General features: G+C 44.3%; 1 protein-coding gene across 1 annotated transcript; it reads left to right on the top strand.

Moving 5' to 3' along the window:
- Positions 1-1,526: 1,526 nt before the first annotated feature.
- Positions 1,527-17,459, top strand: RBM17 (RNA binding motif protein 17; the record flags this gene model as incomplete). The annotated part of the gene is made up of 11 exons (XM_080717135.1): positions 1,527-1,649; positions 4,534-4,650; positions 6,011-6,177; positions 6,505-6,602; positions 8,599-8,655; positions 10,441-10,582; positions 13,143-13,306; positions 14,298-14,371; positions 15,646-15,744; positions 17,135-17,207; positions 17,356-17,459. 11 exons carry the CDS (start codon positions 1,527-1,529, stop codon positions 17,457-17,459), a joined length of 1,218 nt encoding a protein of 405 aa, XP_080573261.1.
- Positions 17,460-25,936: the final 8,477 nt, after the last annotated feature.

Below are 25,936 nucleotides of genomic sequence, written 5' to 3'. Positions count from 1 at the left end.
TCAGCCTCCCAAGTACTGGGATTGTAAGTGTGTGCTACCATGCTTGGCTTTTTTTTTTTTTTTTCATAAAACTTAGTGTTTTAATCTGTGCGTATACAGTGCTGGTGTGTTAAGTACGTTCACATTGTGCACTGATTACCATCCTGTATCTGTAGAACCTTTTGCCTAGTCTTTAACTTTGTTGTGGAACCTGTGAACATTCCTTATGTGGCTGGTAGGATATTCCACATTATTATTAATACTGAATACATGCTTATTAAAATGCCTACCCAAGGCCAAAAATTGGAGATGCAGAATTGAACAAGCTAAACTTTCCCCTCCAGATGTAGTGGTCATATGATTTATCTATTTCCATTGGTACTAGCATATATATAAACACATTATTTTTTTTGTACTGGGGTTTGAATCTAGAGACATTCTACCTCCAAGCTATGCCTGCCCAGCCCAGGTTTTTTTTTTTTAATTTGGAAGCAGGGCCTTACTAGGTTTCTAAGAGCCTCGCTGTGTGGCTGAGGCTGTCCTCGAACCCAGATCCTCCTGTCTCAGCCTCCCAAGTACTGGGATTACAAGTGTGTGCCACCACACCCAGCTGCATAAAAGACTTTTAATGTAGTTCTGACGTTTCCTGAGTGAAACTTTTGCTTTGGCACTGAAGGCAGTGGTCTGCCAAGCTAGAGGGCGGAGAAGCCTTCATGGGAGAGGGCCAGTCGGCGTTCCTCCCAGACCCCAGGTGCTCTGCTTTTATAGGCGCTGCTTTGAAGGCTTTTCACTTAAAAATCAAAACAGAAGTTTTGAGTAATCTCCGGGTTCATGCATGAAGAAATGGAAGAAGCCCGGAAAAGCAGCAGGGGTTTCTTAGGGCACCGACCTCAGGCAAGAACTTACTGTACAGAAGATCAGAACAGATTTTCTAAGCCAGTAAGAGGTGTTGTGCGCTCCCTGCCCCCTCCCCATGCAGTGGAAGAGGTGCCGGGGTGGCACGCTCTTAGGACTCCTGGAGCCTTGGACGGGAGGGTTGGAAAACAGAATGCACCAAAGGGGAGTTTGCCCTGAGTCAGAGCCTGGCAGGTGTGTATGTGGGGGGTTATTTTCCCTCTTTTCTGTATCACCTTCTGTTTCTCTGAGTCACAGCACACAAACAAAATAAGATTTTGGATAACACAGTTTCTATGGAAAAATGCTTTCTGTGTTCTTAGGAACTGACAGACTTTTGGAATGCATCCATACTAAGCATTTACGTGCAGTGTATGAAATTCTTTTCTCTTTGGTCTTGGAGACCCAGGGCGTTCAGCTTCTAAGCTGCATGCTCAGCCTTGTCGTGTGAATGCTAAGCTTCCCCCTGCCGGCCTCCAACCCCAGATTCTCTGTCTCAGCCTCCCAAGCACTGGGCTACTGGACTGCAGGCCTGTGCCGTCACACCCACGGACATGAGTTGATCTTCACGTGGAAAGGTTCAAAATCTTTGCTGTATTTTTGCAGTTTTAGTCTCCAACTTGCTTTCTTTTCAGCATTAAACTGAAAAGAAGATGTCCCTGTACGATGACCTGGGCGTGGAAACCAGTGACTCCAAAACAGAAGGCTGGTCCAAGAACTTCAAGCTCCTGCAGTCCCAGCTTCAGGTGAAGAAGGCAGCCCTCACGCAGGCCAAGGTAGGCAGGCCGGGCACCGCCTGGGCCACCGTCCGCCTCTTCCTTGTGGACAGTACGAAGCCCCTGTGTGTGGGGTGGTGGGGGTGAAGAGTTGAGGCTCACTCGCTTCTCCTGGCTCCTGGGAACACAGTAGCTCCTGGGGTGGGAGTGAAGCCGCGCAGTGCTCTCACGGTGCAGCAGTGGTGCTGGTGTCGTGCTCAAGTGTGTCTGAGATTGAGCTTTTGATGTGGTAGCGCACGTCCGTGATCCCAGTCCTTGCGAGGCTGAGACAGGAGGCTCACAGGTCCAAGGACAGTCTCAGCGAGTAGTGAAACTCATCATCTATCAAGACTTTGTTTCCAAATTTAAAAAAAATAGGACTGGGTGTGACGGGCGGTAGAATGCCCTGGGTTCGGTGCCCAGTACCCCACGCACGCTTGGTAGCACTAGACCCAGCCTCTGTAAGGGCTGGCTCCAGGCCAGGCCGCGGGAGCGAGGGTCGTCAAGTCACGTCTCCTGGTTTAGAAGAAGCTCTATCTATACGTGAGCTGCGTGCGAGCATCAGACAGAGCTGGCGATGGTTGGGACGTCTCCGTACGCTTATTCAGAGTCTAGGTGGGACTTGCCTTTGTCCTGTTGTATATTTGTTGGGCATTGGCAGTGTCCTTGAAATGATTCAATATGTAAAACACTGAAACGTGGTTGTTGAGTGGGTAGTGCTGACTAAATGTTATTGTCAGCTATTCTTAGAATGAGAATGGTATTATGCTTTGCTTACTCTTATAAGGATCCTTATGTTTTAGAGCACGCATCCATAAGAGCGCTGTACCCCCATATTGGTCTATTATTGGTCCTCAGGGGATGAAAAGATCTTGCTTTTTGTTTCTGTAAAGCACAGATATAAATATTATATGTAAACAGATATGCAGTATGTTTTTAGTGCTAAAATTTCAGGGAGGGGAGGAATGTCGTGATGGGGCGTCAATAATGAAGGAAATGTTGAGAGAAACTCTTTCAAGATAGAGACTGAAATATTTGTTGATAAAATTATTTCATCTAGGACTGACTTCAAAAACAATCCAGTCTTGGATAGAGGAGGTAGGGCTATAAAGGAAACAGAATTGACCATGTGTTGATCACTGCTGACATGTGGTGATGAGTGGAAGTTTGTAGAACTTTAAACTGCAAATCCCGGCATCCAGGAGGCTGAGACTGGAACAGATTTCGGCCAGCCTCAGCTGCTTAGTGAGGCCCTCTGCAACTTAGTGAGACTCTGTTTCAAACTAAAGAATAAAAAATAGGGCTGGGGGTATAACTTGGAGTTCCATCCCCAATACAATTAATTAATTAATTGCAAAGGGAAGGATTTAACATTCCTAACAGAAAGCCTCAGGATCACAACGGCCCACGTAGGCAGCCTTAGCATGGCTCCTGGACAGCATGGAGTGCTGGGCCTATGGGGCTGTGGTGCAGGGCGGAGCTCACTGCTTCTCCGTGAAGTGGGTGCACCCAGTGGCTTTGCCCTGAATCAGATCAGGTCTTTGATGACAGTCCTCAGGAATTACAGGGCATAGAAAAATAAATTAAACTGGACTACCAGAAAGTTATTAGGCCTAGAATATGCAGCCTTTTGTAAGACAGTGGCAGGGAGACAGGAAGGAGAAGATGGGGGGTGGCGGCAGAGAGGAGAGCCTCTTGGAAATCAACACACTCATAAACCAAACTAGTTTGGGGAACTTTGGTGGGATCCTGGTTTTAAAAAACATCAGCTATTGCCGGGCGTGGTGGTGCTCGCTTGTAATCCCCGCGCTTGGGAGGCAGAGACAGGAGGATCGTGCAGGTTTGAAGCCAGCCGCGCGCGCTGGCTTAGGAGACCCTGTTTCCAAATAAAAATGTAAAAATAGGTCTGGGAGTGTAGCCCGGAGGTAGAAGGGCTTCCAGGAACCCCAGTACCACCAAAAAAAAAAAAAAAAAAAAAAAACCATCAGCTATTTAAAATACATTTGAGGACAGCGTGGGAAGTCTGAATCTGAACTGGACAGGACCTGCTAGCAGGGCAGTCGTTGTCTTTGAAGGCTTGTGGTTCTGCAGGAGAATCCTCACGGCTCCAGGGCTCGGGATGAAGCGTCCTGTCTCCAAGTTTCTTAGAAATGATTCAGCAAAAAATACAGGCACGTGGTAGAGAGAATAAGGCAAACTGTTAACAGGTTGGATGCATATGGGCGATTCCTTATTTCCTTTTTTCCCCCCTGTGGGTTTATTATAAAAAAGACAGGAAAGGGGAAAAAATTACTAATCCCCTAATATCTTTTGCCCAGCATATCAGAATGAACCCCTCGCTTGTGCAAGGCGCACACAGGTGCCGTGTAAGGAGCTGCCGCTCTGCCTTCCTGCAGCTGGAGGCAGCCCAGAGTAGAGCTTCTCTCGTGTCATTTCACATGTAAATTTGAAATACCTAGATTTACCCTAAATTTTTCAGAAAAATGGAAGAAATCTGGTGTGTTTTTTAATAGACCAAAGAAAATAGCATCTGACTATGGTAATGATTGAATTGCAAGGTATTGCCTAAAGATTATGATTTTCTTACATCTTAAAGGTCTGTTAAGCCAGGCATGATGGTAAGCCTGTAATCCCAGTACCTGGGAGGCTGAGACAGGATGGCAGGTTTGAAGCCAGCCTCCAGGATTTAGCAAAGGCTCTCAGCAACTTAGTGAGACCCTGTTTCCAAATCCAAACTAAAATAGGGCTGGGGGTGTGGCTCAGGTAGAAGGCCCCTAAAGTCAATCCCCGGTACCAACATAAATAAGATTTGTTATGGAAAACAGAAAAATAAAGCCTTTGTTGCAAATTGTATGCATTTTAATTTGAAACATCAGGATACTTTTCTTGTTTTTGATGATTTTAGAGCCAGAGGACAAAGCAGAGTACAGTCCTTGCCCCGGTAATCGACCTAAAGAGAGGCGGCTCCTCAGACGAGCGGCAGGTCGTGGACACGCCGCCACACGTAGCAGCCGGCCTCAAGGTGAGCCCGCGTGGAGCTTTCATCGTGGTTCCCCTCTCTCTGCAGTTTGCGTATGGTTACTGTTTCCAACTTCATTTTTGCATTTATTAATTTAAATATTTATCTACTTAAAATAGGAAAAATCCGAAACTAGATATGTGCAAAAATATAAAAAAGCTCATTAATCCTGCCCTTTAGAAATGCAGTCTTTATTTTGGAATCTCTTTTTATGCCTGGATCCTCCGCCTTCTGTTTTCTAACTTGCAGTTGTCACTTAGCATTTCATAACTGTCCTCTATGTCAAAAACCGCAGAACTGTATGATCATTTTAATGGCATTACTGCGTTGCCTGGTATGGAGTTTTTTCCTTAATGTTGCATATGAATTATTTCTAGTTTTTGGTATCATCGAGTATTTATACTACCCTAGCCTTTTTATTCTAGAGATTACCTAAGCTTAAAAATATACGCATAGCTTTATTGGCCTCGCTAAGGAGGACGAGGAGAGTCTGCAAAGCGGTAGTTCAGACGACATCAGTCATTTTCATGGCCATTTTGTTTTAGTGCCAATTTGTTTCCAGCAGCAGAAAAACTTACCCACAACATGTTTTAATTTTACCCTGCTATTCCCTTACGTATTGGGGTATTAGCATTTCTTTTCTCTTTTTTTGATTGAGAAAAGTGCATTTCTCTACAGCATTTAGGAAAGGGTGGTTCGTTGTTAAGCGTAGCGGGTTTATACAGTGGAAGCTGTTTCCTTGCATTTTCAAAATGACAGACAACTAACCTTCATTTTGACAATCGTTTTCCTAGACACATTTTGATAACTTTGTTATATAAATCAAGTAGTTGTTAGTGACTCTCCTGTCTTAATAATTGAAAAATATTCATGTGTTCCAGTGTATTGACAGTCTTATTTTAATAACTTCATAACCAGCCTTTGGGAGCCGTATGTTAAAATGCACTCTCAGTGATAAGGCCTAGGAGGAGACTACGATTATTTTCCTAGTCGCTTTTATTTATCATCATAAGCGCTCCTGATTTTTAGTCATAAGGAAATGCTGAAGCGTTTGTTTTCGAATGCAGGACGTCCAGTGGACTGTAGAGTACAGGCCCGGGTTTAGATCTCTTGAGATTAAACAGAAGCTGTTTTGATCATATTGGTGTTGTGCTCCAGTACAAAGTACATTTATAGACCAGTGTCGTGCCTTTAGTACTGTTGGCACCTGAAAAGCGTGCGCTTCCTGGACGGGGCGGGCAAGGGCACTCAAGGACACTAGCCCTACCCAGCGCCTCCTTTCTCTGGTTCTTTGACTTAATTCTGTGAGTAAGCTCATGAGATGTGGAGATGGTACTTACTTTGACGTTTTTACCTTCCTCAGGACCCTGTTCCCAGTGGGTTTTCTGCAGGGGAAGTTCTGATTCCCTTAGCTGACGAATATGATCCTATGTTTCCTAATGATTATGAAAAAGTAGTGAAGCGCCAAAGAGAGGAGCGACAGAGGCAGCGGGAGCTGGAAAGACAGAAGGAAATAGAAGAGAGGGAAAAGTAAGCCTCTTTCCTTGGGTTTGGGATGTTCTGCAGTTGAAACGTTCGCTAGGATTTTAATGAATGAGATGTGCTGTTTCCAGGACTGAACTTAGTTACCATGGTGGGTCTGTGCAGTTAGCGTGAGGAATCAGATTGATTTTAAGAATGTCCGCATATCTCACCGTGGCAGCAAACTTGAGCGGTTAATTCCTTTTGGACGGTGAAGATGGGAAGCGTGGGATATTTTCTGTCCAAGAGGAAGTGCAAGTGACAGCCAGCTTCCTGTCCCTCGCGCCGTTCATCTCCGTTCACCTGTGATGAGCGTCGGCTCCTTTGTTCTCGCAGGAGGCGTAAAGACAGACATGAAGCCAGCGGGTTTTCAAGGCGGCCAGATCCCGATTCCGACGAGGATGAAGACTATGAGCGCGAGAGGAGGAAAAGAAGTAAGGCGGGAACTGGGCACCACGCGGTGGGGGCGCGGCCTGCGGCGCTCACAGTCAGCTCATACTCAGTGGACATTTGTTCGGATGGGTTTTTCTCTAAGATCCCAGCAGCCCGTGTTGTGCAGTATGTGTTGTCACGTATATTCTCTTGAGCTTCCCAAACACTTTCCAACATTTATTGGATCCCTTAAAAACAGCGTGGACTCTGTTCCTGCCCTTGCCTGACTGGCCGGCTGGCGTACCCACCTCTTCTCCACAGTCCAGCCGCATTTCTGTCGGCGCTGGACAGCATCCAGACGGGGCTCTCCCGAGCAGGAGCTGCCTGGCTTCTCTGGGCGAGCTGCTCTCACGGGGGGCGGGAGGCAGGATCTGTGGTGGGGGCTTTGAACTGTAACTGAGGTTGAGGTAAATTTCTAACAATACTAGCAAGGATTGAATAGGGATTGAGAAGAGGGAGGCATGCTATCTGTTGTTATTGATGCATTGTACTTACACATCCTAGTCAGGCTCAACGCGTTATAAACATCCATGCACCTTCGTTCCGTGTGTGCCTCCGCATCTGTACATATTAGTGAGGCTGGATCTTTCCTATGTGGGCACATTGTTTAACTCTTTCCCACCTCCTCCTCCATCCCCTCCACTGTTCTGTCGGTTCCCGCCTCCTTGTGATTCATGCATGCCCGGGTTTATGGCAGCACAATTCACAGTAGCCAAATGAAGAGACCAGCCCGGGGTCCATCGACAGATGAGTGGATAAAGGAAGTGTGGCTTCTACAGAGTGGAATTTAATTGCCATAAAGAAGAACAAAACTGTGTTACTTACAGGGAAACGGATGGAACTGGAAAATAATATGTGAGGCAAAACCCACTTGTCTCAGAGTCCCAGGGCTTCTGTTCCCTCTCATACGGGAAGCAATAGAGAAACGGGGAACAGAAGAGACTGCAGCTTGGATAGCTAGTGCTTCCCTGATTTAGTTGACAGGACAGCTGGAGTGTTAAATGAGGAATCTGGATCTTCTAGTGGTAGGTCAGATACGACACACTGCTCGAAGCTCTTTCACAGACTCTCTCTGAACCCTCAAACCCCTGAAGGCTGTTACCCGCTCTGTTCTAAGGCTAGGGAACCTCAGGCTCTGGGGATAAGCACCAAGATCATACAGGTCCACGCCGAGTACATTCGTGTGTGAGAGCATCTTATGATGATACAGCATGATTTTTACAGCCAGTTCAGTTTCTTTATTATCTAATTGGTGATTGAGCCATGATACATGTTAGGGCTTACACCTATGAAAAATATCCTTCGAGTCTCCACTTGTGTCTCTGGTTCTAGGATGGCAAATGGGAAAGATCTCTCTTACCTTTTGTTTGTGTCCACATGTTCCACCCAGAAAACCCCAGCAGGGGGAGTGACGGTGCCTGATAGGCGCCGGGGAGCCAGGACTCACTGCCAAAACCTCAGTTCCAGTGGTTTGCACCCTGGCAAAGGAGCGAGTGCGCCGTGTGCTGGGGGTAGCTTTGGCATCACAGGGGACCAGGTTTCTTACATCCGCTGATTCACTGTCTGTCCACTTTCTCATCTGTAAACTAGAAACAAGTAGCTGCTTCAGAGGCGCATGACTCTTAGATGAGGTCGTGTTTGTGCAAGTGTCTGGTGGGCAGTGCTCTGAGCATGTACTTCATTACTCTCTTCTAAGTGACTGCCAGGCCCCTGATTGTGCAGTTCTCCCTTAATGTTCACTTACTTGGTCCCTGTATTCCGGGGCTCGCCAGTGCCTTTTATGTAAAGACCATTTGTCTAGATATTGCCACATCTTCACACTTTTTAAACCCTGGGTTTAGGTATTTAATTGCTTGGCGGTTAGAAGGAAGAATAAAGTAGCAGCCCTTCTCTTTTCTCTTTTACTTCTGGAAGTGTGAAGTGGGTGGGTGATATGGCAGAGGGAATGTGTCGCACACCTTGGGGGTCCTGCTCTAATGGTTACTTTTGTTTTTGCAGGTATGGGAGGAGCTGCCATTGCCCCACCCACTTCCCTTGTAGAGAAAGACAAAGAGTGTACGTAATCACACCTTCCTCTTTCTTACCTTTGGAGTTGGGGGCATTCTGAATAGGGGCATTCTGCCTCTGAGCTGCACCCCCAGCCCTTTTATTTTTTTGTTTTTGAAACAGGGTCTTACTAGATTACTAAGAGACTGGCTATGTTGCTAAGGCTGTCCTTGAACCTGCAATCCTTCTGTCTTAGCCTCCCAAGTACTGGGATTACAAGTGTGCGCTGCCACACCTGGCTTTCAGCTCTGATACAAATTTTTAACCCAATTGTGGGAAATCTAAGCTTGGCTTTCTAGATTTCTGAGTTAGAGCGAAACAGCCTGGCGATCACTGTCAGGGCGCAGAGCCTGAGGCTCCTGCTCCTTCTGCCCCTCACTCAAGCCTTGGCATCACTATGCCCAGAGCCTACCGTTGTATACAGCAGGATCTCCACCAAGACCTTAAGTTCATTTGGAGTTAAAACAACAGTAGATCATGTTGGGTTTTTTTACGGGTTTTTAGAGCCTGTTATATTTATGACCTTTCACAAGGGGGCAGTGTCTTCCTTGATTAATTTTTTTCCATTCTGTCTCAAGGCTGGTGTGTGTCCATGTGTCCATTTAAATACATTGCCCAAGCATGTCTGCTGAGCTTTGTAGAATTTGTAGATTGGGGGTAGACATTGGTATATCATTCAGATAATTTTCCAATCCTCTGAGTTATTCCAAACTTATCATAAGAGGAGGATCCAGGTTTGCAGACAGCCTCAGCTACGTAGGTTCTTTGCAACTCAGCTAGACCCTGTTTCTAAAAAAAAAAAAAAAAAAAAAAAAGAATAAAAATAGGGCTGGGGGTGTAGCTCAGAGGTAGAAAATGCAGTTATCTATATTATTCTTTAATACCTGTTACTTTTTTATGTTAAAAAGAAGACAACTGAGGCGGGTGTGGTGTTGCACTCTTGTAATCCCAGTATTTGGGAGGCTGAGACAGGAGTATCACAGATTCATAGTCAACCTTAAATACTCAGTGAGGCCCTTCACAACTTAGAGAGACTCTGCTTCAAAATAAAGAAAAAATAGGGCTGGGGACAAAGCTCAAAGGTAGAATTCCCCTGGGTTCAACCCCCAGTTCAGTGCACAAAAAAAAAAAAAAAAAAGACAACTTTTTAAGTACTCTTAAATATTTACTGTGTAAAAACAACTGACAATAAATTCCAGTTGAGTCCAGTCTCTGGGAATTAGTCCAGGTATTTGGATGGTTTTAAAGCTTCCTGATGATTCTGATGTATAGCTAAGGTTGAAAACTACTGTTCCAGAATGTGGTCATAAAGACCTCAAAGATCTTTATGGTCTCATGAGGCTGAGTTAGAGTGAAGATGGGTTCATAGGTGCTCAGAGAATCAAATGGGCATCTCTTTTTGGACCACACAGGAAATCTTGAGGACTCAGGCGAGAATCCTCATTTAAATGAGGACTTTCGAGTGTACCAGTAGTTGTCACAAGGACGTCTAAGGGGACGTGAGCATTGGAATAAATGTGAAGTCAGGTAGAGGCTTTAATTTGATTTTCTCTGTGTGGTAAAGAAAAATCAGTTCAAGATAAGTAACTGAATTCAGGCGCAGTGGCATATACCTGTAATCTTAGTCCATGGGAGGCAGGTTCAGGGATAGCCTTAGAGAAAGGCTGGGGGTGTAACTTTGAGGTCGAATGCTCTGGGTTCAACCCCTAGTACCAAAAAGAAAGTAACTGATTTAAACACAGTTTCAAATGTTTTCTAGCACTTTGGTGAACCTGCTTTACTTTTCTTTGGCAGTACCCCGAGATTTTCCTTATGAAGAGGACTCAAGGCCTCGGTCACAGTCTTCCAAAGCTGCTATTCCTCCCCCCGTGTACGAGGAGCCTGATAGACCGAGGTCGCCAACCGGGCCCAGCAACTCCTTCCTTGCCAATATGGGGTAACGACTCCTATTCTAATGGCTTGAGAAACAGTCTACAACGGGAATGTGTTGATGGCTCTTTCAGTAGATGCAGCTCACTTAAACATGAGGATGTTTGAGTTTATTGGAGACACTTGTTATGTTCAGTCAGATAGTGCCTGGCTCAACAGTTAGCGTTCAAGTTACCTGAGGTGTGTTCTAACATAGTATTTTTACAAAACAGAAACCCTCTAATACAAGTTTTTACTAGTTTAAATGTTAAACATTATTTCTCTAGATAGGAACTGTTTCTGATTATTATTTATAGTTATTTACATAACATTTGCATATAAAGTAGCTCATATGAATTAGAGCTGATGTAGTCTCCAAGGGGTAAGTAACATTATTTCCCCTGACAAAGTGAGCATAGCCTTAAGGTCATCTGGGTTCCATCACCAAACCTGCAAAAAAAAAAAAAAAAAAAAATAATAATAATAATAATAATAATTTGAAATAAGTAAAATTTAAGATTTAAGCTTTATTTCCTTAGTCATACTAGTCTCATTTCAAGTGCTCAGTAAGTACATGCAGTTAATGGTGACTGTAATTTGCAATTCAGATATAAAACATTTCCATTGCTGTTTTATTAGCTAGTGCTAGCCTGGAATGTATGCTGGAGGATTGAATAGATGTAGAAGGTGCTTCTGTCCCCTCCCATGATAAAAACTGACTTTTTGTTTAATTCCCTTAAAAATAGGAATTAGATGTGTACTTCATACCTATAGGTTCAATCCCCAGTACTGCAAAGGAAAAAATAAGATGCGCTGTGATACACTTCAGCCACGTCTAGTAATTCTCTTTTTTGACCCTAGAATAGCTTGTTCAAAACACAACCTTAAAAGACATTAAATACATGAAAAGCTGGGTGCATTCTAGAGGAAGGAGGGCATTGTGATCCAAACTTAACCAGTATCTGTTGCGAGGTGGTGTGCCCCGAGACCCATCAGGCTTCTCAAAATACAAGATGAAAGCTATTGCACTGTTAGAGAAAAGCAGAGGACTAAGAATTAAGAGTTCTGAAGCTGGACATGGTAGCTCATGCTTGTAATCTCAGTACTTGGGAGGATGGGACAGGAGGATCACAGGTTCGCAGCCAGCCTCAGGTAGGCAGGCAGGCCCTCCACAACTTAGTGAAACCCTGTTTCAAAATAAAAAATAAAAAAGAGGGCTAGGCGTGTAGCTCAGAGGTAGAATGACGCTGGGTTCAATCCTGCAAAAAGAAAAAAAGTTGTGGATCCTGATTTTAATTCTACAATTAATTCTTATAGAAATGATTTCTAAATGACATGATTTGCTTCTAGTGAACCTTAAGCTATTTACCTAATGTTGGCCATAGTTTATTTCTCATCAGTTAAACAAATAATCTCTAAGGCTTCCATCATTTAAAAGTCTTTTATTGAAACTACTACTATGCTTGTTTTTTGTTGTTTGTTTTTTTTGTTTTTGTCTTTTTTTTTTTTTTTTTTTTTTTTTTTTTTGCGGTACTGAGGATGGAACCAACAGGCATTCTACCTTCAGGCTATCCCCCAAGCCCTATTTTTTATTTTGAAATAGGGTCTCACTGAGTTGCAAAGTGCCTCACTAAGTAGCTGAGGCTGTCTCAGCCACCCAATGCTGGGATCAAAAGCATGTGCCACCACAAGCAGCTAACTACTATGCTATTTAGATAAACAATCATTTTCACTGTCCGAAGTTTTATACTTTTTTTAAAAGGATACTATTTTAAGTAACTCTCTTCAGAGCTGGGTGTGGTGGCGCATGTTTGTAATCTCAGCATTTGGGAGGCTGAGACAGGAGGATCACAGTTTGAGGACAGCCTCAGCTGCTTAGTGAGGCCCTTTGCAACTCAGTGAGACCTTGTTTTAAAATAAAGAATAAAAAGTGGGGCCTGGGGGGTGTCGCTCAGAGGTAGAATGCCCCTGGGTTTCATCCCTAGTACTGCAAATAATAATAATAATAACAACAACAACAATAACAACAACTACTCTGGAACTCTGGTCATAAGCTTATGTAGCAGCGTAGGTCTAGGAGCATACAAGGAATCTAGTTTTTTATTTTTTATTTCTGGTCTGGGGATGGAACCTAGGGGCATTCGACTTCCAAGCTACACCCCAGTCCTGTTTTTAGTTTTTATTTTGAGACAGGGTCTCACTAAGTTGTGGAGGACCTCACTAAATAGCTGAGGCTGTCTGTGAGCCATGATCCTCCAGTCTCAGCCTCCTGAATGCTGGGATTGCAAGCATGTGCCACCATGCCTGGCTTGAGTCTCGTATTTTTTTTTTAACAAGAGTCTGGAGAAACAAATTTTTCTCACAGATCACCCGAGGATGTCCTGGGTTATACTCGTTTACTTCTTACTTTTCTTTGATCCTGAATATCCCCACAGCTTCCATGCAAAGACCTACTGTTACATACGTGACCTCAGCGCCTTGTGGGATTTGCTTCCTCTGTGCAGTGGGAGGTGGTTGTGGCCCAAGTCCAGCTTGTGCCGCAGGTGGTGGCTTCGCCTCTAAGGTCCTTTCCGTCCTGCTCCTCCTAGCGGCACCGTGGCACACAAGATCATGCAGAAGTACGGCTTCCGGGAAGGCCAGGGGCTGGGCAAGCACGAGCAAGGGCTGAGCACTGCCCTGTCCGTGGAGAAGACCAGCAAGCGGGGCGGCAAGATCATCGTGGGCGACGCCACAGAGAAGGGCGAGGCCCCGGGTGAGTGCTCAGGAGCGCTGTCCCTTAGTCCAGAGGGAAAGGCAGCCCCACAACGCGGCAATTTATGTTTCTGTAGCACGCAGGATAGCCAGGTGCATCATACCAGTGGATATATCTACCTGTCTACCTCCTCTCCAGAGGTCTTCTCTGCTTTCCCCTGGAGATGTGGGTTCTCATTTTCTTAAAGGCTTTTCACGCTATAAGATGGAATGTTGCTTTGTAGTCTGTGCACAGATGATGCCTAGTTAGTGTTTTATTTTATTTATTTTTTTGGTGTACTGGAGGTGGAACCCAGAGGCTTTCTACCTCCAGGCTATACTCCCAGACCTATTTTATATTTTATTTGGAAACAGGTTCTCACTAAGTTGCTGAGAGCCTCACTAAGTAGCTGAGGCTGGCTACGAACCTGTGCAATCCTCCTGTCTCAGCCTCCCAAGCGCGGGGATTACAAGTGTGCGTCACCACGCCCAGCTCCTAGTTGGTGTTTTATTTTCACTTGGTTTTTATAATCTGTTCTTTACTGAGGGCATATAGGAATGCAACTAACATCTTAAACAGAAAAATTTAGGTGATTTTGAGTCCCTTAGTTAAATTCTCTTTCCTAAAATGAGAAAAAAACTTTCCTGATAGTCCCGTGAATGCACGTCTTAGGAAGTAGCCACTCAGCCTGAATGTTAATACCAAAAATCAAGTTATCTCAACTTGTGACACTATCTGAAGGGAGTCAACTGGTGGCTCGATGATTAACTGCTTATTACTGTGGGCTCGTCATCTTGAATTATGAACTCCAAGGTGAGACTCCTCAGGAAGGTCATAATCCACATGCGCTGTCAGATCCTTAGGAGGTGGGGTGAGCAAAAGCTGAACGTACCAAAGCAGGGCAGATGCTTTTCCAGCAGAGACTGATCGCACTAATACTGAGGGTGGCTCAGGGACCGAAAGGATGGGATGGGAGTCATTGGGTAACATGTGCCGCTACGTTTTGATACAGATGCAGCCAAGAAGTCCGACTCAAACCCATTAACTGAAATACTGAAGTGTCCTACCAAAGTGGTCCTGCTGAGGGTAAGATTCCAGGGAAAGGGGCCTGTGTGCTCTGGCTTTGTGTGTCTCTCCATCCTCCCCTCTCCCCACCAGTTCCTAAAAGTTAAAGGGAATTGAATTACTGTACAAATGAAGCCCTTGAGTAGATCCATGTAAGACCAGTTTTACATTCTTTTCACTGAGAGTTTTCTTTGCTGAATACATTGCTTAATACTGCAGTGAGTATTGACTTTAAAATATTTGAAGTTGCCAGAACTTCCACGTAGTTTACACGTTTGGTACTTACATACATGCTCTCATAACCTTTCAGTGATTAATGTATGTTCACAATAATACCAGGTATGGGGGCGCACACCTGGAATCCCGGTACTTGGGAATCTGAGACCAGAGGGATCATAGGTTCAAGGCCAGCGTCAGCAACCTATGGAGACCCTGTTTCAGAACAAAAAAATAAAAGGCTGGGGATAAAGCTCAAAGGTAGAATGCATCTGGTTTCAGTCCCCCGTACCATATATAAATGAGTGAATAAATAATCTGGCTACTTTGGGGAGTGAATTTTTTATTATGTTATTTAGAATTAAGAATATTTGCCATGATAAAAGAGAGTCTAATTTGTAAAACTCTGTTGTAGCCAGACGCGGTGCACACTGGAGGCTGAGACAGAAGGATCGCACAGGTTTTGAGCCAGCTTCAGCTACTTAGTGAGGCTCTCAGCAACTTAGTGAGACCCTGTTTCCAAATAAAATATAAAAAAATTGGTCTGGGAGTATAGCCCAGAGGTAGAAAGCCTCTGGGTTCTATCCCCAGTACCACCAAAAAAAAAAAAAAAAAGTTGCAGCCAGGCATGGTGGCACTTGCCTATAATTCTATTACTTAGGAGGATCACAGATTCCAGGACAGTCTCAACAAGTAGTGAGATTCTCATCAACCTAGTGAGACCCTATTTCAAAATAAAAATAAAATAGCCAGGGTGGTGGCGCACGCTTTTAATCCCTGCGCTTGGGAGACTGAGACAGGAGGATCACAGGTTCAAAGTCAGTCTCAGCAACTCAGCAAGTTAGTGAGACCCTGTTTCCAAATAAATAAAATCGGGCTGGAGGTAAAACAGCTTGGAGATAGAATGCTTCTCGGTTCAATCCCCAGTACCAAAATTAAAAATAATATATGGCTGGGAGTGTAGCTCAGAGTTATAATGCCTTTGGGTTCAACACCCAGTACCACAAAAAAAAAAAAAAACCTCTGCTACATATATTTGTAAATTATACTTGGCACTTAAATTTTTTGTTTGTTTATAGAACATGGTTGGTGCGGGAGAGGTGGATGAAGACTTGGAAGTAGAAACCAAGGAAGAATGTGAAAAATATGGCAAAGTCGGAAAATGTGTGATATTTGAGGTAAGACTTTTTTTATGTTTTTAAATGTAATTGGTAGATTACAAAACTTTTATTTTTCTGGTGGTAGTGGTACTGGGGGTGGAACCCAGAGGCTTTCTACCTCCGGGCTATACTCCCAGACCTTTTTTATATTTTATTTGGAACAGGGTCTCACTAAGTTGCTGAGAGCCTCACTAAGTAGCTGAGGCTGGTTTCGAACCCGTGCGATCCTCCTGTCTCAGTCTCCCAAGCACAGGGATTAAAAGCGTGCGCCACCACGCCCGACTTGACTATAAAACATTTTCTATAGAGAGATTATTGCTCTAAGTAACACTGTCTTACTGTAGAAGGTGACAGATACTGGCTAGTTACACTTCTCATGTGTAAGTTTTAAACACAAAAATAGAAGCAACTACACATTTTATTTGTTGAAGAAGTAAAAATGGTTTATTTTCTGGTGGAGGTTCAGTGTGGATATAGTGACTAAATCTCTCGAGTGGACTTGGTACTTATTCAGGTGCCTTTGGCTTCGGTCTTTGGCCAGTGTGTACGTAGGGTCTTTCACACATTCTGTACTATATTGAGAGCACTTAGGATGTAGGAGGATCTTCTGTGCTCCCAGGGGTGTGTTCAGTTGAAGAAACAAACACAAGCCTAATAACTAGAGAACATTCAGTCGCCAGATTTGGTAATAAATATTGACTATTGAGTATAGGAGCCAGGAAAAGGATCACATCAGCAGCCGATAGAGAAGGCTTTGTGGACGCTATCAGATGCGAGCTGAGCTCTGAAATAACAGGTGGGAGGGATTTGTGGGGAGACAGAAGGTGCTGAGATTGGGATAGTCGGAGACAGGAGGACGACCAGAATGGACAGGCAGGCATGCGGGGTCAGTAGGAGGTGGGTTTACATAGATGGTGAGGAGCCGTGTCTTGGAGGGCTTAGAAAGCTGGGTCTACTGTGACAGCAATTAGAGCACCAATCTTCTTCTTTAAAGATTTTATCCCAGTGACTTGCAAAGCTGAAGCAGGAGGATCACAAATTCAAACCCCACTTAAGCAACTTAGCAAGAGCCTGTCTCACAAAATTTAAAAAGGGCTGGGATGTAGCTCAGTGGTAGAACAGAACTGCAATAAAATAAATACTCCCCCCCCCCTTGTCCTTTCTTTGATGCTGTTGCTGTGTGTGAACCCAGGTCACTACGTGGGGCCCTCAGGAATCGAGGCCGCCTGGCTTAGCTGTGTGTTCCTAACACACGCCTTCACACAACAGACATCAGTATGGTCTTTACGATGAACACGTGTTACTTATTTCTTTGATAATTGACTACTTGTCCACATGTGGTGAAAATTAGAATATTTAACACAAGTAATACCTCAAACAGTAACTACTCATTATGCTTCTTTCCCAGATCCCCGGTGCCCCTGATGATGAAGCAGTGCGAATATTTTTAGAATTTGAGAGAGTTGAATCAGCAATTAAAGGTAAGTTATACCTCCGACTATTAAAGAAATCTTTAGATTTTGATTTCTTACTCTTATTTATATTAAAGTTATTGCTTATGTTAAAGCTATTGCTTAATTAAAATGTATCGAATACCTATATTAACTTATCTTTTTGTTTGCCTTTTAGCTGTTGTTGATCTGAATGGGAGGTATTTTGGTGGACGGGTGGTAAAAGCATGTTTCTACAATTTGGATAAATTCAGGGTCTTGGATTTGGCGGAACAAGTTTGATTTTAAGAACTGGAGTCATCTCTGATGATCCTTAAGTGAGCTGCAACTGAGCACACAGAGAAAGGCAGCAGCTTCAGTGGCTGTTGGAGACTGGGACTCTTGGAAGGACTTCTAAGATACATGTTGACGGATCCCTTTTTTATTTTGTGGTTTTTTAATATAGTATAAAAATCCTTTTAAAAATCTGTGTGCCTCTCTGGTTGTTTTTTTTTATTACTGCTTCTGAGTCGATTATATTTTTTCTGGGATTTCATGGTGACTCTCAAATGCTTCAGTGATGTCATAGTTTTTGTACTAAAAAAAATACATAGAAAATTTAGGAACCTGGGGTTTATATAAAATCATCATCCTCTCTCTCTCTCTCTCTCCCCCCTTTCATAAATTCTGCACGTTACTAAACTGTAGCTTCATAAATTCTATAATAAAGTTACCATCTTGGCAGTCTGCCAACAGTGAAAATGTCTGCATTCTCTAACAGAGAAATCCTTCTTAGTGACTCTAGTTAGGAAAAACTCTACAACCTCAAGTAAGGTTGAAGGGTAATTGTGAGCTTGCCACAGACTTTTGAATGAATCCTTTGTTAAGCCAAGTCACACCAGGCTTTGTGATGCATTTATCAAGTGAGTGTAGAAATCATCACTGACTTTTGTTTTCAGAGATTCCAGTAGTCTAGACCAGAAAAGGGAAGTTAACTCAGAACCGAGCAGATACACTGTAAATGTGTGCCCAACTGTGTTCTGGAATGGCAGTTCCATGGGGTCATGCTTGCATTGGAAAAATTTCCAGCTTAGTGTTCTATTGTATGTCATTAAGTAAACTACTTCCAACTTTATTAATTATGAAATTGTGGAAAAATTTTCCATTGAAGTTCAGTTATCTGGGTGGATACAATTTTAACAGGGCTACAGAAAAGAAAACAGTGAAAAGTATTCAGTACTGAAGTTCATTGCCAGGGCAAGAGATATTTCAAGAAAACACTCGGGCCTGTGTTCTGTTCCTTGCTTCCACAAATACAGTGACAGATACAGCGTGTGACTTCTACAAGTAGCAACTAAAGGACATGAGCCTCTGTCTTGAGGTTTCTGTGATAGGGAAGTGTATTGTAGAATTCAATGTCTCTACATTCATGGACTCAGATACATAAGAAATATTCTGACCCATTTTTAAAAAGAATTTTCTTATGTTTTTATTTAACATAAATATTTTTCTTTTTTGATAGTATTTTATTGAATATATTTGGATTAAGACTGCATTTTTGTGATAAAAGTGCATATGTTACATAAAATAAAGTGTTAATAAAAGTAAAGGAATTTTGTAAGATTTTAAAAGTAATATAGTTAGACTGAAATTTGAATTTTACCTATGGAACTAGGCATATAAAAATGCAGATACCTCAAGCTTACACTCGATATCATAACGGCTACTTTATGTGCTTACAGTGTAAGTTGAAAACTGTCTTTAATGCTTGCATTTATTGTTTTTATGCTTTATAATAACATTGTTTATTTGCATTAGGTACTTTTCCTGACATGCTGGTGATCAGCAACTAGGGAAATGCAATCAACCTTGATTTTTATTATATGTCACAACTAGTAAATATCTTTCTTCCCAGTCTCTTTGTTATTTTCTAGATTATCTGTAACTGCTATAGTCATTTAGTCCTTTATATGTAATGGATTTTTTATATTAGAATGTGTGTGTGTGTGTGTGTGTGTGTGTGTGTGTGTGTGTGTGTGTAGTTCTGAACACTGCCTCTGAGCTTCATCCCCAGCCCTACTTTGTATTCTTTCTTTATTTTGAAACAGTCTCACTATGTTGCAGAGGCCTCACTAAGTAGCTGAGGCTGTCCTTGAACCTGTGACCCTCCTGTCTCTGCCTCCTAAGTACTGGGATTACAAGCATGGCCCACCACAACCGACTTAGAATAATTTCTAAATCTTCTGTAAATTAGTACTTGAGAAATTTGAAAGTTTTAGTCTGAACTAAAATTCAAATCAACTTTAATGGAAATTGAAAAGTTACTTAACCTAAAGCATAACTGGCAAGGTTCATCTCGTAGACGTCTGTCTGTCTTGCCCATCTGTGGTCTCGTGAAAACTCTTCCTGTCTTTGGGGGATTTCTTTCTCTCACACGCCCTGCCTAAGATCGAGGCTAGCCATTTGCTTCCCAGTCTAACTTGCAGGACTGATTAGGGATATGCGTTGGACTCTTCCGTCAGAGAGTTTGTGAAGAGCCTGCCTGATGTTGCCTTGTGTGGGACCCTGGAGCTCTGTCTCTGCTACTGCTCTTGCCAGTGTAGACCTGGTCGTGTGTGACCGTCTGTGGCAGCCAGTCTGTGTAGAGCGCTTTGGGAATATCCTGTTTTACAAAAGTCTCCAAGCTCGACCCTGGTCTGTCTGGGGATTAAGTTCACTATCTGGTTTTAGTGTGGTTATTTAGAAGTTGTTGTTGTTGTTTTGATAAATTATTTTCTGTTTAAGCAGTCAGAATGAATTCTTCCATTTGCAATAGACTGATGAACAAAAAACAGAGTGATACCTGAAATTACAAGTGACAAATTTTAAAAGATACCAGAGATTAGGTTAGCCCGGATTCATCTTCCCTAGGCTGGAAAATTATTGATGAACCTAATTATTTGGTGCTAAAATGTTTGGCCAATTTTTTTTTTTTTCCAGTACTAGGAATGGAACCCAGGGGCATTCTACCTCCAAGCAGCATTCTCGTTCTTATTTTTTATTCTTTATTTCTCACTGAGGTGCAAAGGGCCTCACTAAGTAGCTGAGGCTGTCAGAGAACCACGATCTTCCTGTCTCGGCCTCCCAAATGCTCGTATTACAAGCGTGCACCATCACGCAGGGCTAGCCAAATTCTCTTTGGACCTTGAAGGACAGAATGGAAGTTAAGGGAAATGAGTGTGTTGGTCACTTCTGGGGCAGCTGGAGGGTTCAAACCCTGGTTCTGCCACTCTGTGACCACCCACCTTAGATGGTTGCAATGAGTGAGTAAACCACATACTGTCTTTGCTCAGGTAACTATAACACAACACCGCAGGCCGGGTGGCTTTTACATTGCAAACGTTTATTTCTCACGGTACTGGAGGTTAGAAGGTTAAAGCACCAGCAGATCCCAGAGCTGGTGGGGCCACGTTCTGGTTCACAGGCGGCTGCCTCTTCACCATGCTGGTAAAATAATCACCCTTGCTTGTCACAGTCTGCGTCTCATCTTGGGATCCCCCCATTTCAAATGATTTATTTTTTAATTTACATAGGTTTATTCAGTGTCCTATAAAGTTTTATGGGCTTTGGCAGAGGTTTAATGTTTTGTACTGTCACAGTGTCATACAAAGTAGTTCTCCTGCTCGAAAAAATCTTCCCTGCTCTATTGTTTCAAACCCTACCCCATCCCTGGCAACTCCTAATGTGTTTACCGTCTAATAGTTTTGCCATTTCCAGAATGTCATATAATTGAAATTACATACTATGCAGTCTTCTTCAGACTGGCTTCTTTCACTTAGCAGTACACATTTAAGATTCATCCATATCTTGATAATTCATTTTTCTTTTCTTTCTTTTTTTGTGGTGAGGGTGGAACCCAGGGGCTTTCTACCTCCGGGCCATACTCGCAGACCGATTTTCTACTTTATTTGGAAACAGGGTCTCACTAAGTGCTGAGAGCCTCGCTTAGTAGCTGAGGCTGGTTTCAAAACCTGTGCGATCCTCCTGTCTCAGCCTCCCAAGCACTGGGATTACAAGCGGGTAACACCACACCCGGCTTTACTTTTTCTTAAATCAAAAAGTAATATTCCACTGTGTGGACACACCAGTTTATCCATTCACCTTCTTGCCTACTTCTAATTCTTGGCAGTTATGATTAAAACTGCTATAAACATCCATATGCAAGTCTTTGTGCACATAATTTTTTACTTTAATTGGTAAACATTTGGGACTGATCCCTGGGCTACATGGTAAGACTATTTCCTTTTACCACCTATTTCCAAACCTCTCCCTGTGCTGGCATCTAAGCATGGTGAAACCTCTCCCATTTATAGGACAAGAAAAGTTAAAACTCCTTGAGATTTTAGCTCCATTTGCTCCTCCCCAGGGCCCTTAATTTTTCCTTTCATGCCCTGGCTTTTCAGAATCACCTGCCCTCTTCCTCCTCTTTTTTCTTTGTGTGTGTGTGGGGGGGGGGGTACTGGGGATTGAACCCAGTGGCATTCCACCTCTAAGCTACACCCCCCAGCCCTGTTTTTTGTTGTTGTTTTTATTTTTGAAACAATCTAAGTTGCAGAAGAAGGTCTCATTAAGTAGCTGAGGCTGTCCTCGAATCGTGATCCTCCTGTCTCAGCCTGTCAAGAACTGGGATTACAAGGGTGCACCGCCATGCCCGCCTCCTCCTCACTTCTGATGACCTCTTGCGCTGTCTGGTCGTCACTTAGGCCTCCACTTCTGGGCCCCATCAGTCGCCCCGTGAAGGAAATGGCACCTACAGATTCTGTCCAGTTGGCTTGAGCCTTTGAGCACTTGACATGACTGCTCGCCCCTGTCGTCTGTGACCTCCGTGCCTGCTAACACTGCCCTTTGTGACTGCTCACCCTCTGCCCGGGCTTAAATCTAGTCTCCTGGCCCTTCGTTGTGTCTTCTATGAATAAAATGTCTTCCTCCCACTATCTTTACTATGGAGCCTCGGCTCCATCCAGCTGCCTGTTGGACAGCGGCACCTCGTGGTTTCCTTCACACCGAAAACACATCGCTCCTGCTACACTCTGATTTGAAGAAACCATCTGCTGTTGAGGCATCCAAGCCAAACCCCAGGAATCTCCCTGGATTCCCTTTCCCTTCTGCCCCATCTAACCTGTCGTTGAGATCTGTTGGTTCCGTTTCTCTCCCATCTTTCATACTAACACAGTAGAGTCTGTCTTCTGACCCACCTCTTGCTAGTGTAGGCCAGTGGGTCCCTGTCTAGTTTCTCTCACCTAATCTGCCAAAGCAGTGCCTTGCTTGTTCAAGCTCTCCCGTATGGAAAGTTCTGGTCATTCTGCATAGCCAAGTCTGGACTTCTGGGAGTTCTCACTACCCTAGTGTGAGTTTGTCCTCCTTTGTCTGTCTGTCTGTCTCTCGCTGAGCTCCACACCCAAGCCCTATTTTATTTTGGTTTGGTTTTTTTTTTTTTTGGTGGTACTGGGGTTCCTGGAAGCCCTTCTACCTCCGGGCTGCACTCCCAGACCTATTTTTACATTTTTATTTGGAAACAGGGTCTCCTAAGCCAGCGCGCGCGGCTGGCTTCGAACCTGCGTGATCCTCCTGTCTCTGCCTCCCAAGCGCGGGGATTACAAGCGTGCGCCACCACGCCTGGCCTTATTTTGTGTTTTGGAAACAGGTTCTCACTAAATTGCTGACAGGTTTTCATTAAGTGACAGGTTTTACTTACTGAGAATCTTGCTACGTTGCTGAGGCTGTCCTCACTCCTGCGATCCTCCCATCTCAGCCTCCCCAGCACTGGGCTTACAGGCCTTTGCCGCCCTGCCCAGCTCCTTGGTGCTTTTCCTTTTATGCGTTCACCTTAAGGTGCAGCAGGTGCAATCATTGGCAGTTACTCCCGCTCACACGCTTCCCTCTGGAGAATGTCCTTTTCCCCATTCTCATAACAGTCATCTGTGCCTAGTGGTTTGCTGCTTCTGCGCGGTTTCTTGGCACCACCAGCCTCATGATGAGAAGCAAGCCTCGCGCTCCATCTCCCCCACCGTGACTTCTTGTAACTTTGAGCTGGATGGCTTCTGGTCTCTGCCTCCCTGCTTCCAAGTACGTCCTTGCAAAGCTGCTTCTGCCTCTTCGTAAGCAGATGTCCTGGGCAATCTGTATTCGGTTTCTCCTCCACTCCCATTCAGCCTTCAGCCCACTATAGCTCAAGGAGGAAATCCAGGAAAGGATGAGCAGTGACTGAAGGAATAAGAACCCAACACGACAGAGCAAATGGCACGGTGGCGCACACCTGTAATCCCCGCGCTTGGGAGGCGGAGACAGGAGGATCGCACGGGTTCGAAGCCAGCCTCAGCTACTGAGTGAGGCTCTCAGCAATTAGTGAGACCCTGTTTCCAAATGAAAAATATAAAAATAGGTCAGAGAGTATAGCCCAGAGGTAGAAAAAGCCCCTGGGTTCCACCCCCAGTACCACCAAAAAAAAGAAAAGTCCGCAGCGATGTTGGTGAAAGGAAGCCTTGACCAGGAGCTGTGCAGAACCCTCACTCCATGTAGGAGCAGAGAGCTGAAGGGCCCTCGGACTCCATCTCCATTCCAGGGAGACTGAGTTACAGAGTGATAAAAACCATGGCATACAGCTGGCTTAGCTAAGGAATGCACTCTCTCCCCCTCTTTTCTTCTCTTCCCCCCCCTCTCTTTCCTTCTCTCTCTCTCTCTCTCTCTCTCTCTCTCTCTCTCTCTCTCTCTCTCTCCCTCCTTCCCTCCCTCCCTCCCTCCCTCCCTCCGTCCTCTCTTGGCATTCTACCACTGACACTCTCTGCTAAGGCTGACCCCAAACTTGTAATCCTCCTGTCTCAGCCTCCTAAGTATTAGAATTAACTTTTTAATAGCCTCATTTTGTTTTCCTGTATCTCACTATTTCACTTCTTTTTATCTTAAATTCTTGTTAAATGGTTATTTCTGCTATGTCCTTTCTTTTATTTTTAACATAACATCCTGACCCCTCCACTTTAAATTTTTTGAGGGGGCTAGCAGGGGTTTTAATTTTTTTTTATTTTTTTTTTTTGGTTGTACTTGGGTTCCTGGAAGCCCTTGACCTCTGGGCTACACTCCCAGACCTATTTTTTTTTTAATATTTTTATTTGGAAACAGGGTCTCTTACGCCAGCATGGCTGGCTTTGAACCTGCGCGATCCTCCTGTCTCCGCCTCCCAAGCGCGGGGTTTACAAGCGTGTGCCACCACGCCCCAGCAGGGGTTTTAAATTATTTTCAACAAATATTTATTAAGCAGCTACTATGTAGCAGACAGTGGTCCAAGCCTTTGAGATGCACTGGTGGGCAAGTACGGGGAAGCTGCCAAGTGCCCTTACTGTATCACTCCTTCCTTAGAAAGACATCTCCAGGTTTTAGCTGGACCCAAAGTTGTCCAGCTGGAATTCAGCTAGAAGAACTAGGGTTTCTTCGCTTAATTTATCAAACATCCTCCTTAGAACTTCTGTTTCAAGCTGCAGTAGACTTCACCGGCCATCGAGTCGTGTCCTTGAGCCCGGAGCTGCTCTGGCCCTCGCTGATGGGTGCCACTGAGCGCACCTGGCTCCTCTTGGCTTCTCCGTCTGCCCTGTCCCTGCTCCAGGAGAACAGGCACCGCTTCACTCAGCAGCAGCGACCCCCAGCTTCTCTTTGGTATGTCCAAAGCGCCCGCCTCGCCACTCCTGTGCCTCGGAGCCACCGTCAGGAAACATCAGGCTTACGGAACACCAGCACTGTGACACATGACACTCCGATAATCATAATGACTAATAACTAACAGGCGGATAGTGTATACAGCGTGGATACACGGCACAGGGATGATTCATATCCTGGGTGAGACAGAGTGAACCTTCATGACACAACACAGCTGTGCGCAACTTAAGACTCATGGATTGCTTGTTTCTGCAATTTGCCACCTAATACTTTTGCTTTTTTTGTGTATGTGAACGGCACTGGGGATTGACCCCAGGGACATTCTACCTCTTAGCTACACCTCCAGCCCATTTTATTTATTTATTTATTTATTTATTTATTTATTTATTTATTTATTGGTAGTACTGGGGATGGAACCCAGGGGCCTTCTACCTCCGGGCTATACTCCCAGACATATTTTATATTTTATTTGGAAACACGGTCCCTTAAGCCAGCTGAGGCTGGCTTCAAACCTGCATGATCCTCCTGTCTCAGCCTCCCAAGTATGGGATAATAAGTGTGTGCCATCGTGCCCGGCCTTATTTTTTGTTTTGAAACAGAGTCTCGCTAGGTTGCTAATATTGTCCTCAAACCTCCAATCCTCCTGTCCCAGCCTCCCAAGTACTGGGGTTATAAGGATGCACCACTGTACCTAGCTCACCTAATATTTGGGGGGCCTCAGTTAACTGCCAGTAACTAAGCCTGTGGAAAGTGAAACTAAATAAAGGACCTAGTTTATTAGTTACTTTGTTCTGCCCTTTCTCCTGGCCTCATGCAGTATCTGTACACAGGAGAAAATGTGGCCATCGGGTTGGACCTCCTTGCGGTGTAGGGGAAGTTTTCAGGCCGCGCGCTACAGTGGAGCTGGCAGTAAATGCTGTCTCTTATGAATTGGGGTCAGATGAAATAACTGTTTTGCACGATGAGGGCTAGGTTTGGTCTCATGATAGACAACAACAAAACACGGGTGGGGGAGTTTCCCGGGCTGCCCTTTCAAAACACACCAATGGGGGCTTACAAAGACGGGGACTTATTCTCTAGCTCCGGGAGCTCCG

The sequence above is a fragment of the Muscardinus avellanarius genome (assembly GCF_963383645.1).
Source record: "Muscardinus avellanarius genome assembly, chromosome: 20".
NCBI lineage: Eukaryota > Metazoa > Chordata > Mammalia > Rodentia > Gliridae > Muscardinus > Muscardinus avellanarius.
The sequence above is the reverse complement of the archived record's forward strand: the minus strand, read 5'-3'. Positions and strand labels throughout refer to the sequence as shown.